Raw genomic sequence first — 13,241 nt, forward strand, 5'->3', positions numbered from 1 at the left:
CTGCTTTGATCCCTAGCACCACATAAACCAAGCAGGTAGCACGTGCCCATAATCCCAGAATTCGAGCTGGTGGGATTACATAAGAAGACCAGACATTCAAGGTCATCCTTGGCTAGACAAAATTAGCTTGGACTACATCCCTGCCTCAAAATAATAACAATCAAATGAGCTGTCAAAACCAGAGCCTACTGGGTCTGATGACGCACACCTTTAATCTCAGCACTCCAGAGGCAGAGGCAGAGGCAGGTAAATCTCTGTGAGTTTACGATCAGCCAGAACTACACAGTAAGACTCTATCTAAAAAGAGAGCAAAAACAAAAACAGAGAATTTGCAGCAGAATGCCTTATTTAGCTACAAGTTTATTAGTCCCCTCCTCTAACAGTGACTACACATCACAAAAAAAGCCAATTCTACAATAAAGGAATAAAGTTATTCTTTAAGTTAAAAAAGAACTAGGCAAGGCTAGAGAGATTAGAGAGATGACTCACTGGCTGCTCTTCCAAAGAACCCAGGTTCAATCTCCAGCACCCACATGGCAGCTCAGAACTGTCTATAATTCAAGTTCCAACAGATCTGAAACCCTCATACCAATGTACATAAAATAAAACTAAATTGAAAAAAAAAAAAAAGAAGTAAGCATGATAGCAAACACATGTAATCCCAACTCTTGGAAAGGAGAGACAGAAAAATGGCAATTCTGTGGCTAGCCATATGACATCCTATCTTCAAACAACAACTCGATAAAAAGTGATAATCTACCTAGACTAACAATGTCAAGAGCTTGGACCATAAAGCTGCAGGGTTACCAGGCAACCTTTACGATCAGAATAAAACCATACTCAAAAAATATGTAAATAAACAAAAATATTTGTTTACTGATTATCACACTGAAGGATGAAGTCTTCCACACTGACCCTGGCTTCTCAAGCCCTCCTGCTAGTTGGTCATTTCCCAGGTACCTCCCTAACACTAAGGCCACAGACTAAGAATAGAAACCAAAGAATTAAGGTTAGCAAGAAACCTGAAAAGGAGAATCAGCATTACCAAGCCAAAATGCTTTAGAATTAATTTTAAAATGCTTTTTAAAATGTATCAACAAATAATTACTAAATGCCTATTTCCAGTTGAGATAACCATTGTGGAAAATGTATTTTTTTCCTTTTTCCTTATATTAGTAAGGGGTTAAAAATCTAAACATGACAGTTTTTATATATTAACTGCTGTTTTTATTTCTTTACATAAATGTTTGAGTTTCAAAAGTTCCCTCATAAGGGCAAACGGGCTGGAGAGATGGCTCAGTGGTTAAGAGCACTGACTGCTCTTCCAGAGGTCCTGAGTTCAAATCCCAGCAACCACATGGTGGCTCACAACCATCTGTAATGGGATGTGATGCCCTCTTCTGGTGTGTCTGAGGACAGCTACAGTGTACTTATATATAATAAATAAATAAAAAAAAAAAAAGTTCATATGCTCCACTCACAAATGTCTTTAGTCTCTGGCTCCCCAGTAAGTAACAATTTCCAATTCCCTTCAAGATCTAACAAGCCATCCTAAAGGGAAGACTAAAGTTGTTCTACAGCAGTGGTTCTCAACCTCCCCTAACACTGCAGTCCTTTAATAGAGTTCATGTTGTAGTAACCCCAAACCATAAAATTATTTTTTGTTGCTACTTCATAACTATAATTTTGCTACTGCTATAAATTTTAAATATAACACAGAGATTTGAAAAGTGGTCATGAGCTGGAGTGGTTAAGAGCACCGACTGTTCTTCCAGAGGTCCTGTGTTCAAATCCCAGCAACCACATGGTAGTTCACAACCATCTGTAACGGGATCTGATGCCCTCTTCTGATGTGTCTGAAGAAAGCTGGAGAATACTTATATTATAATAAATAAATCTTTTTAAAAAGGGGGATAAGGTCATGACCCACATGTTGAGAACCATTATTTTAAAGGAAGGCATTTTACCCATGAAGTGAAGTGCCTTAAACTCGGAAAGTAAACAACTCAAAAGCTTTAGGAAGTTCCTGAAACAAACCAGATTCAGTAGGCCCCTGGTTTCCCAAGTTTATATAAACAATAAGAATTGCCCAGAGACATTCTCAGACAAGCTGAGCAGCCCAGAAGCTCAGACCTGCCAAGTTGCCTGGAAGAGATTAGACAAACTGAGCTGCTTGGAAGAAACACTCTCCAATCTGTCAAGCTGTCTACAAGTCAAGCAGTAAGCTCTGGAATTTCAGCTTTTGTAAGCTGCCACCCATGATGCTAGGGTGGGCTTTTGGTGATGTGTCTGTCATTTTTTAAGTCATCTCTACTTTTATTTAAATAATCCCTCACCCATATTTCTTTAACCCTAATAAAAATAATCAGTTCGCCAAGATGAACTTCGGAGGTATCCTTACTTTGGTCTGTCATTTAGTTCCCCATCTGTGGTGGAAGCAGATGTTTGTACATCTCCCCTCAACACTCCCTGCCCTTCAGGCTCTAGATTCCTGAACCCCTCCAGTATCTACTAGAGATTCAGCAACAGTCAGTCCCAAGCTTCCTGTCACTCATATCCTTTACCTTGAGCTCTTTGGTAAGGTGGTACGTAACGATGGTGGTGAAGGAGGAGAAAAGAGGGGCCAGGAAAACACAGACATTCCGAATGTCAATGGTGATATGGAAGAAATGGAGTACATGGTAGATTGCAGCAGAAGTGATCATTAAGCCTGAAACAGGAAAAAGTAATCCCATTAGGTTGTCCTGGTAAGAAAATAACAAGAAAGTGTCAATCCAAACTTCAACAGGTCTTGACAAGGCATTAGAAATACTATCAAAGCAGTTGTACTAAATTTCTACACTTCTCTATTGAGATTCAATCAGAGATCCAGAATGTGCAAGATATCCTCCCTTCTCCCCATCTCCACTATCCCACATATGTTCTCCATAAGGTCAACTTTTGGAAATCTATAATCAGAATGAAATTACAAGTATCCTGAAGCAAACACAAATAGTTGTTTCACATCATACAAACACCACACTTCCTCATAAACACAACAAATCCTGTCCCCCTCACCTGGGTAAATTGTTCCTCCAATGATTCGGCCCAAAGGGTACCAAGCCCGGTCATCAAACCAGTTATGGAATTTATAAAACCCCTCCTCAGCCAGAAACCGGGTAGTCCGATAATTAAAGTACCTAGAGCAAGAAAGAAAAAGAACCATGTCCCCGAATCTCTGTTCTCAAATGTGTCCTACTTTGCAATGATCTTGTTTTTCAGATTAAGCCACTGAGGGATACTGCATTACTTGAAAAAAGTTAACTACCAAAAACTAAGTTGTCAAAATCATTTATACTAACTTAAGTCTCTATTTCTATCCCACACGTTTATCAATTAAAGCACTGCTTTTCTCTGAAGGAAATGAACTGGAAATCTAATATCCACAACAAAGCACTCAGTACACTTCAAGAGGATAGCCTGTGGTAGATAACAAAGCCAGCAAAAGAATTCAAGTACCCAAAAGACTTCTGAGGCATGAACTAGTAGATCTGACCCTTTTCAAGTGACAAGCATACTTTTTGTTCCTCTACCACACATAAAGACACATAGAAACCTCTAAGTAATAAACATCTATAAAGATATTGGTATAACACCATATGAACAATGGAGGAAAAGTTAACCCCATGATAACAAGAACTTCCTAATGAGTGTTTTAACTTCTAACAAGGTCCACTCACTTTACTTCAAATATGAATGAACACCACCTACAATGCAGCACAGCATAACATTACATAAAAAGTGTTTAACAGGAAGAGTTAAGAACTAGACATGAACAGTTTTTTAAAGCCAGGCTGAGGGGCTGAGGGGCTGGGGCTCAGTGGTAGAGCGCTTACCTAGGAAGCGCAAGGCCCTGGGTTCGGTCCCCAGCTCCGAAAAAAAGAACAAAAAAAAAAAAAAAAGCCAGGCTGAGTAAGCCTTTCCCTAAGTAAAAAGGAAGAAGGAAGTGGAACAAAATCAAATAAAGAAATGGGGTCTGTAACTATGGATAACCACTTCCCAGCCTACCTCCCTAACCCTATTTCTCTCCTTGGTCAGTCAAGTTTCGATAGCTGAGGTAAGGAGAAGCAGTGAATATCATAAAGCTCTGTCCTTCTGTTCCTCACAAATATGTTTGGTAACTGTCAGAGAGACAGAAAGGATGAGGGCTCTAGAAGGCAGCCAACATGTTATCATAATCATGCACATTACCTACAGGTAGGAGGCAGACTAAGAAAGAGGATTTGAATAGTCAAATCACGTACACAATGTCTTCCAGTACTACAGCAAACACTTTGTTGTCCCTGATTAGCTCACCTCAGTATTTGCCCATCTGGAAGGTCTAAGAATGAAGCTCTAACAGTTTGATCGAGAGACAAAAGTTAGACATGGGCACATACCTGTAATTCCAGCACTTAGGAGATGGAGACAGGAGGATAGGAGTTAAGAGTCATGCTCAGCTGCTATAGAGCAGGTTAGAAGCTACCCTGAACTGCATAAAACTCTATCTCAAAAAACAAGCAAACAAGAAGAAAACAGTATGTGTTGTGTATTCATTTTTGTTGCTGTGATAAAATACCCTGACAAAAAAAGTCAGTAGGAGTTAGAGAGTGGAGAGCGAGGAAATGACATAACTATCATTTATTTTTAAAAACTACAAAACGAAGGAATGTATTTAGAGTAAGACAAAAACAAGAAAGATGAAAAAGCAAGTATTTGGCTTACGATTAACAGTCCATGCCAGCAAAGAAATCAAACATCCAGTCACATCCACAGGTGACGACAGAGAACTAAACGGATGCACACAGGTCTGCCTGCCCGTCCGCCCGTCTGCCTGCTCTTATCATCTCTCTTAGGCTATTCAGGACCTAGGGAATGATGCCATCTACCGGGTCCTCCTTTCTAGTTAACAATCAGCACAGTCCCCCACAGACATGCCAACAAACCAACCTGATGTGGATAGCTCACCAGTCTCTCTTTCCAGGCTACTGTGGTAGCACACACTTTTAGTTCCAGTGAGTACAAGGCAGAGGCAGGCAGACAAATCTCTGTGACTTCAAGGCCAGCCTGGTCTACATAGAGTTTTGGGACAGATAGGGTGACAAAGTAAGACCCTGTCTCAAAAAACAAAGACTCTCTTCCCAGGTGATTCTAGTGTCAAGTTAACAGTCAAAACTAACCAGCACAGTAGGTTTCCTCATTTATGAGGAAAACAAATATAAAATACAGACCTTAAACTTTTGCGAAATGTTATTTAATATGAATGTGTTATTTCTAAGCTTTCTGTAAGTCAAAAATCTATAACTCTCATTTCCAAGTTTTGCATAAACCTCAACTTTAGCCAACATTAACAGTGACCCCAGTCTGCAACGAGACAAAGCTACGTTCAAACCTTGTTTCCCATCTAGTAAATGTGTAACTGTGGACACAGTCCTGGTCTTCTCATCAACAGAAGAAAAAACTGTGCCCTATTTCATTGGGTAGTTCTAGGGATTTAAAGAAAATCTGTAACATAGTACACAGAACAAAAAGAAAAGATGCTTAGAAAATGTTAGATTTAAAAATAAAATTGTTTAAAGGGGTTTGGGGAGGTGGTGTCACACTATATGTGGAGAGTAGAGGACAACTTTTAAGTATTAACTCTTTCCCTCCACCATGTGAGTTCTGGGGATCTAACAGAATCCTAGCAGCAAGTGCCTTTACCCACTGAGTCATATTGTTGGCCCATTTGGTTTCTTTGTTTGAGATGACCTACTACCAATGTATCGAGACCTGACTTTCAACTTGCCACAAACCTCTTGCCTCTTGGACCCTAGGGTCCTGAAGTTATAGGTATGCACCACCACATGCAGCTAATGCTAGTTATTAATACTACTGAAGGCGTCACTGTACTTTTTTTTTAAAGACTTATTCATTTATTATATATAAGTACACTGTAGCTGTCTTCAGACACACCAGAAGAGGGCATCAGATCTCTTTACAGATGGTTGTGAGCCACTATGTGGCTGCTGGGATTTGAACTCAGGACCTCTGGAAGAGCAGTCGGGGTTCTTAATCACTGAGCCATCTCTCCAGCCTGTCATTATACTTTTTCTTTTTTTTTTTTTTTTTCCTGGAGCTGGGGACCGAACCCAGGGCCTTGTCACTATACTTTTTTAAGTTAATAAAATCTTAGACTTTTTAGTGAAGACTTGGGAGGGTTTGTTTTTTTTTTTTTTTTAATTAAGTGTTTATGAAGGTGTCTCAAGAAGTCAGAGGCCTCATGGTAGTGAGCCGTCTTACCTGGGTGGTGGAAACTCGATGTAGACCCTCTACAAAAACAGTGGGTACTCAACCATCTCTCCAGGCCCATGTTGATTTCTGTTCCATTGCGTTTGGTTCTCTCGAGACAGGATCTTACTCTACTGCCTTGTACTCACTGGCGGGGACTGACGATGTAAACCAACCTGGTCTTGCTCTCACAGACCAGGTTGCCTGTTTCTTCCTCCCACGTGCTAGGATTAAAGACATGTGCCACCGCCACCATGCCCAAGCTGTTTCATTTTTAGTTTGTAATGTTTGGTTTTGTTTTTAATTTTTTGAGATAGAGACTCTCACATACAGCCCAGGACCATAGGTATTTGTCACAGTATCAAACTCTCATAGCTGTATTATTTTTAATGCCTTCAAATTTAACAATAAGCCCAATTTCAACTATAAAAATAAACGGAAAAGAAGTTATGATCTCAAGTTTATGACTTACGATATTCTTTTTTTAATTTTATGTACATTGGTAATTTGGCTACATGTATATCTATGAGAAGGTATCAGATCCCCTGGAACTGGAGTTAGAGACAGTTGAGAGCTGCCATGTGGGTGCTGGGAATTGAACCCAGGTCCTCTGGTAGAGCAGCCAGTGCTCTTAACTGCTGAGCTATCTCTCCAGTCCTATGATATTCTTTATAGACTTAAACATAGTCAAGGACTCTTTCCTTAAGGTTCATTACTGTACTTGATCAAAATAAAAAGCCAGATTTCTCTTAACCTAGCCAGGAAGGCGTCACAGCAGCCTATTACATTTTTGACTTCATACGACGCCATTGGAAACCGTGAGGAAGTCGTCCTTTAAATGTGCTGAAAATAATCTCCACCACTGAAGAACTAACTGGAATTTAAACATATAAAACCCACAGTCTTCAACATCGCTAGAAGGAAATACTATCAGAGTAAAGGTACTCACGGATCGAACTCATGGATGACACTTTCAAATCTGAGCACAGCAAAAAGACGAGTAGAAAAAGCTGCAAAACCCAGAGAATGAATATGTTAATTGGTGGCAAGCTATTGACGGACAGCAGAAGGCGAGCAGTAGCATGACTAGGGAACTACGGTTCTTTAGCACCAGAGTCAGAGGATGCACAACAGCTCCCGAAGGCAGTCTTCATCTCTCACCACCTGGAAGAAATACTGCAAGTCTGACAAAGGTGTCCACATTTTTTCACTTAAATGGGATACTCTTAACTATTTGTTATATTACACAAAGCCTGTCAGATCATAATTAGCTAATACTGAATCTGGCCATCTTTTACATATAAACACCCCCCCTATCTTAATCTTGGGATGAACGAAGAGATGTATCGAGCAAGGATATCCGTATGGCTCATGAAGCGCTGAGAAAGCTTTAAAAGCATCAAGTTCTCAAAAGATTTTCAGAAATACTAAGGTGCAGTAGTGTATGCTTACAATGCCAGCACTTAAGCTGAGAGAGGAGCTGAGGCCAATCTGGGTATCAGCAACTCTGCCTCACACGAATTTCTTTTCCTAGTGCTGAGATAAATACCCTGATGTAAGGGAGAATAGGTCCATCTGGGCTCACAGGTCCAGGAGGAGGGAGCAATGCTCAGGGAAGAGGGCAGCAGAGCATTAGCAACAAACAGGAAGAAGCCAATTGCTGTTCTGCTCACTTCCTCTTTTCAATTCAATTCAGGACCACTGCCTACAGAAGGGCATCGTCCCATTTAGATGGTCTTTCCAGACTCAATGAACCTCGTCCAGATAATTCCTCACTGCAGTGCCCTGGGATAGACAGATAAATCTACTCTCTTGTAGAAGATAAATCTTTTACAAAATTCAACACCTGGAAGCTGAAGAGATGGCTCCGTGGTAAAGAGCACTGACTGCTCTTCCAGAGGACCTGGGTTCGATTCCCAGCAACAAAATGGCAGTTCACACCTGTCTATAACTCCAGTTCCAGGAGATCCAACACTCTCACATAGACATATATGCAGGCAAAAACACCAATGCACATCAAATTAAAAAAGAATAAATAATTTTTTAAAAAAGTCAACATCTAATAGCTTCCACTTTCTTTCAGCCAATGGGAATATAGAACCAACACAGAATGCTGCCAACTTTTCCTATCAACAGCCCTAAGGTTTATACTTCTTGGGTTATTCTACCTTCATAAAATTATACCAGTGAGATGGGAAAGGAACAGTGAGCAGGATGTAAAGTGACTAAGTAAAAAAAAATAAATAAAATTTAGTGAGAAATGGCAAAAGGAACGGCAATCTTGGGCTGGAGAGATGGCTCAGCCATTTAAAGTACTGACTGCTCTTTCAGAGGTCCTGAGTTCAATTCCCAGCAACCACATGGTGGCTCACAACCATCCGTAATAGGATCCGATGCTCTCTTCTGGTGTATCTGAAGGCAGCTACAGTGTACTCGTATAAATAAAATAAATAATTTAAAAAGGAAGGGGCTGGGGATTTAGCTCAGTGGTAGAGCGCTTACCTAGGAAGCACAAGGCCCTGGGTTCGGTCCCCAGCTCCGAAAAAAAGAACCAAAAAAAAAAAAAAAAAAAAAAGGAAAACAGTAATCTGCTAAAAGAATAACCATGTTTTTAAAAGCTGCTTTTAATTTTTCATCATTCCAACTCCAAGGAGAAGCATACACTTAGACTCACATAACACAGCAGCCATCGACAGGATGAGGAGCTTTAGAAGTGTGTCCTGCTTCTCATAGGACAATCGCAAAAATCCAAGCTTAGTCATCTTGACATCAAAGGGTAGCAACTGACTATATTCAAATACCTGAAATGGAAAAAGTAAGACAGTACGATATTGAATGTCCTAAACTTACTTAAATTAGCTTTAATCTTTTATGATGGTTAGGAAGCACAAAGTATAGATGAGCTACAGAAACACCATAGAGGTAACCCAACCTGGGACTACACAAGTAAGGAAGCAAACATTAGGTTTATGGGTCAAAGCAAAAAAGTAGGCCCAGGCTTGGTGGCACATGCCTTTAATCCCAATACTCAGAAAGCAGAGGCAGGCCAGTCTGATCTACAGCATATTCCAGGCCAGTCACAGTTACCTAGTAACCTAGTTATATTGCCTTCCCTGCCAAAAATAAAAGACCAAAAAGAGTAATCAAAAACATACCACTGAACACATGTCTCTAATCCCAGCTACTCGGGAGACTAAGGCAGGAGAATCAAAGGCTGCAGACCAGACTAGCCAATTTAGTGAGAGTCTGTCTCAAAATAAAATTCCTTGAAAGGGCTGCCCATGTAATTCGACCACAGAGCATTTGCCTAAGAGGCAACAAGGCTCTGGTTTCCATCTTCAGTACTACAAAAAGAAATAACTATTCCACTCACAATTCTGTTTCCTACTTGCACATCTACTAAGTACAGCTGGCAAAAGTATGACAGAAGAATCGGACAGAAACAGACGGGGAGGGGGAAGGGTAGAAGAAAGGATGTGGAAATGCAAATATGGAAGACCAAACAAAGGCACTTGTTAAAGGGGGAAAAGAAAGCAATCACGGAAATGGATGACTGGGCAAGGGAGGAGACCAGACAAGCCAGGTATACTAGCCATGTCTAGATTCCCACCACTTGGTGACACTGAGGAAGGAGGGTCATTGTACTGTTGAGTTCCGCATGGATATACAGAGTTAAGTTCTAGGTCAGCTTGAGTTAATGTGAGACCTTGCCACATTAGTTTAGGGGTTGGGGCTGAGGGTGGGAGTAAAGAGAAGGGGGTAATTTGGGGAGGGAAGGACGTAGGGAGGGAGGGAAGTGAAAGTAGAAATTTAGAAATCATGGCTGATTGGACATAATTCTCAGTCCTAAGTCTAAGCCTCAACTGGTTACAAGCTTCTTTCTGTTCCAAATCCCAGTGTGCATGCTCCCTGGCCATCTAAAAAACAGGTGATCACTAATGCAAAGTGCAATCCATGCACTAAAGAGAAACACACTCAGGCCGCTACATACTTATTTTTGCAATTCATACTGTAACTACTGCTCAGGTCTATTTCCCTGTAACAGACGCTGATGAATTAAACAACACATTCAATGACCCAGAACGCCAGATAAAAATCTAGAGCGAGGGGGGGAAAAAAAAAAAAACAAATTGTTGGGATGGATGATAGTAACAGAAGCAATCTGCAGACAGTTCAGAATTGTAATTAGTTATTGACCAGAGGTGTGTTAAGGACTAAGGAACAAAGAATACAGCAACAGAGAAAATGTGGCACCATTCAAAACTATGCAGGGCGTGGGGCTCCACTATCTTGTTCTCTTCTTTCCAGGATTGGGGGGGAGGGGAATGCTGGAAAAGGATAACACTGAATAAAATGGAAACACGAAGAGTCACACTTCGAAGTCTAGCATCTCTCCTTTAATTAACTATAGCAAAAGAGCAGTTTGGGCTGGTGTGTTTAATTATAATTCCAAAGGGAAGACTTATCACGCACTAATTCCGGGAAGTGAACAACTCAGTCCCATCTCTTGGGTTTGTAGTTGTTCTCCGGAGATAGGTGACACTAAACACCACCGAGCTGATATGATCCATACACCTGAAGAGTAAGCAAAGGCAGGGCGAATGCTAAAACCTAGGCTTGAAAACTGAGTAAAGGCAGCTAGCTACTAGTAATTTAAAGCTGAATAGTGCAAGTTTTCATCCCGTTCTTGGTAATCTGCACACACCGACAGGGTACAGAAAGAGAAAAGAAGCTTTTCTTATCGGCTCCTCATCTCTCTGCTTCTCAGCTGTCTGCAAGCCTTTACACCCTAACAACCCCAGCTCTAAATTCTAGGGCTGCAGCCTCGGTGGTTTTCCCAACTCTTTTCCACGTCCTCTGGCGCACCCTCACTGACCCCGACCCCACCACCTCAACACACTCTGCGTGGCCCTTCCAAGCTAGTGCCAAGATCCTGTGTCCCACGCCCTCATGGCCAGAGTGCATTGCTCTACCAAGATCCTTCCTCCGATCGTCCAGTGTCCCAGTGCCTAGACCTCCACACCTCACACCCCACGCCCCCTCCTCCGCCAGGCCGCAAGCAGGGCTCGGCTCCCCACTTTTACAGGCCAGCCTCCAGCACCTCGTTCAAGCCCGCCAACACCCAGCGCAGCACCTGCCGCTAACCCCCTATCGCTACCCAAGAGCCTTCTCACCCCACGGATGCTCCTCCGGAACCCACTCTGCTCCCCCTGCCATCCGTTCAGCGGCGCACCCAACCCTGACAGTAGCCAAGGCCCGCCTCCCTGCCCACTCCGCATTGGCTGGCCTCGGTCAATGACCACTTCAGGGGACCGACAGGATAACGGTTCTGTCTGTCATTTCGAGGGCGTGGAACAAGTCTAGATTCCTCCTTTTGAGTGGACAATGTAGCTATCATTCAACCCATTGAGAGGCGTGACCACGAGTTCCCACCGAGCTGTGATAGGCCAACGCGGGGGAGGGAAACCCGCGGAGAGAGCGTGCTCTGAACAGTTTGGTTGAGAGCCGAGAAGTGACGTGTCGGTCTGCAGACCAGGAAGAAACCGTGATGGGAAGGAGTGGACACTGTACCCCGGTCACATGAGCAGAAGCGGAAATACGTAGAGAAAGCGGAGGTCGGTCGCCCACCTCCGGAAAAGTTGGACTGCAGATCCCCTTGTTCTTTAAGGTAGAAATGGTTGTTTACCCAGTAAACGGTGGAAGAAGAGAAGACGTGTTATGAAAACTTCTCAGCCTCCATGGTTCACACGGACCCACCTTGTGTAAGATGTGTCAACTAATGAGCCCAAGAATTGTTTCTAACTCTGTTTCAAATAGCTTCGATAAAGGGACTCCTGACAAATTTCACCGAAGCATTTCGCTTTCTTCAGGTCTGGCTTTGTGAAAGTGCCCAGAGGGCCTAAAATGCTGTCAGAACCGCCCGTGTTGGGCTGAGCCAGCAATGGCCTGCAGAAATTATCCCAAGGCCCGGAGCGGCTAGCTCTCTGCACTCAGGAGGCAGCCTTGCTTTTTCAGTTTGGCCCTTTGCCAGTCCTCTGTGAGGGTGACCTTTCTCCTCCCTGACCCTCCGAAAACGTTACTGAGAGCAGTCACAGGGCAGGCTTCAGCTGCCAAAGGCAATCTTTCAGATATAAACATATACATATACACGGATGTACGTATTCCAGCATATATTCGAACGCTTCGATGTCTTGCAAGCCTCAAACCAAAGACTACGCTAAAGATTAGACCATCCAGTACCAGTGACGCTGGCTTCTCTTTAACTCCCCCATGAAAAGAACCACCAACTATTGAAATCAGTACTTTGCAAATAATGTATTTCCTCAAAATTCCTCAGGACCAATTTTTACACCAGGACCTAACTCAATAGCTCTCCTCTTTTGTTTTTATAGTATATATTCCATGTCGTTTTTCTTTTAGCAAGAATAACGGTAGAGCACACACTTGTGATGCCAGCGCTCCCAGAAGCTGAGGCAGGAAGAGCTAATTCCAGGCATCTTGATCTGATAGAGATATGCATAAGGACTTTACATACGTTCAAACTCCTGTGGCTTCACAACATAGCTTAATTTCTTAAATAGAAAAATTAATTCTCACAGTTCTAGAGTCTGGGAAACAAAAGATTACAGTGCCTAAATCTGGCCAAGACTTTTACCACGTATGGTAATACCATACCATTGTATGGTAAAAGGTTACATCAGATTGTTTTATTTTTGACCAGAGAGAGAGAGAGAGAGAGAGAGAGAGAGAGAGAGAGAGAGAGAGACTAGGGGTAAGGACATTTGCCCCTTACAATCTACAATCTTGAGTTTGATTCCCCAGAACCCACCTAAAGATAGCAGAAGAGAACTGACCCCACAAAGTTTTCCACAACTCTGCTGTGGCAAATAGATAGATAGATAGATAGATAGATAGATAGATAGATAGATAGATAGATAGATAATGTTAAAAGT

General features: G+C 42.1%; 1 protein-coding gene across 1 annotated transcript in view; it reads right to left on the reverse strand.

Moving 5' to 3' along the window:
- Stt3a (STT3 oligosaccharyltransferase complex catalytic subunit A) overlaps positions 1-11,522 on the reverse strand; it is a 39,488-nt gene extending 27,966 nt beyond the window's left edge. The window contains 5 exon segments of the mRNA NM_001134749.2: positions 2,565-2,710; positions 3,058-3,179; positions 7,238-7,298; positions 8,963-9,089; positions 11,463-11,522. Of these exon segments, the coding sequence (NP_001128221.1) occupies positions 2,565-2,710; positions 3,058-3,179; positions 7,238-7,298; positions 8,963-9,050 (417 nt within the window). The 5' untranslated portion in view covers positions 9,051-9,089; positions 11,463-11,522.
- Positions 11,523-13,241: the final 1,719 nt, after the last annotated feature.

The sequence above is a fragment of the Rattus norvegicus genome, chromosome 8 (assembly GCF_036323735.1).
Source record: "Rattus norvegicus strain BN/NHsdMcwi chromosome 8, GRCr8, whole genome shotgun sequence".
In the NCBI taxonomy this organism is placed as follows: Eukaryota; Metazoa; Chordata; class Mammalia; order Rodentia; family Muridae; genus Rattus; species Rattus norvegicus.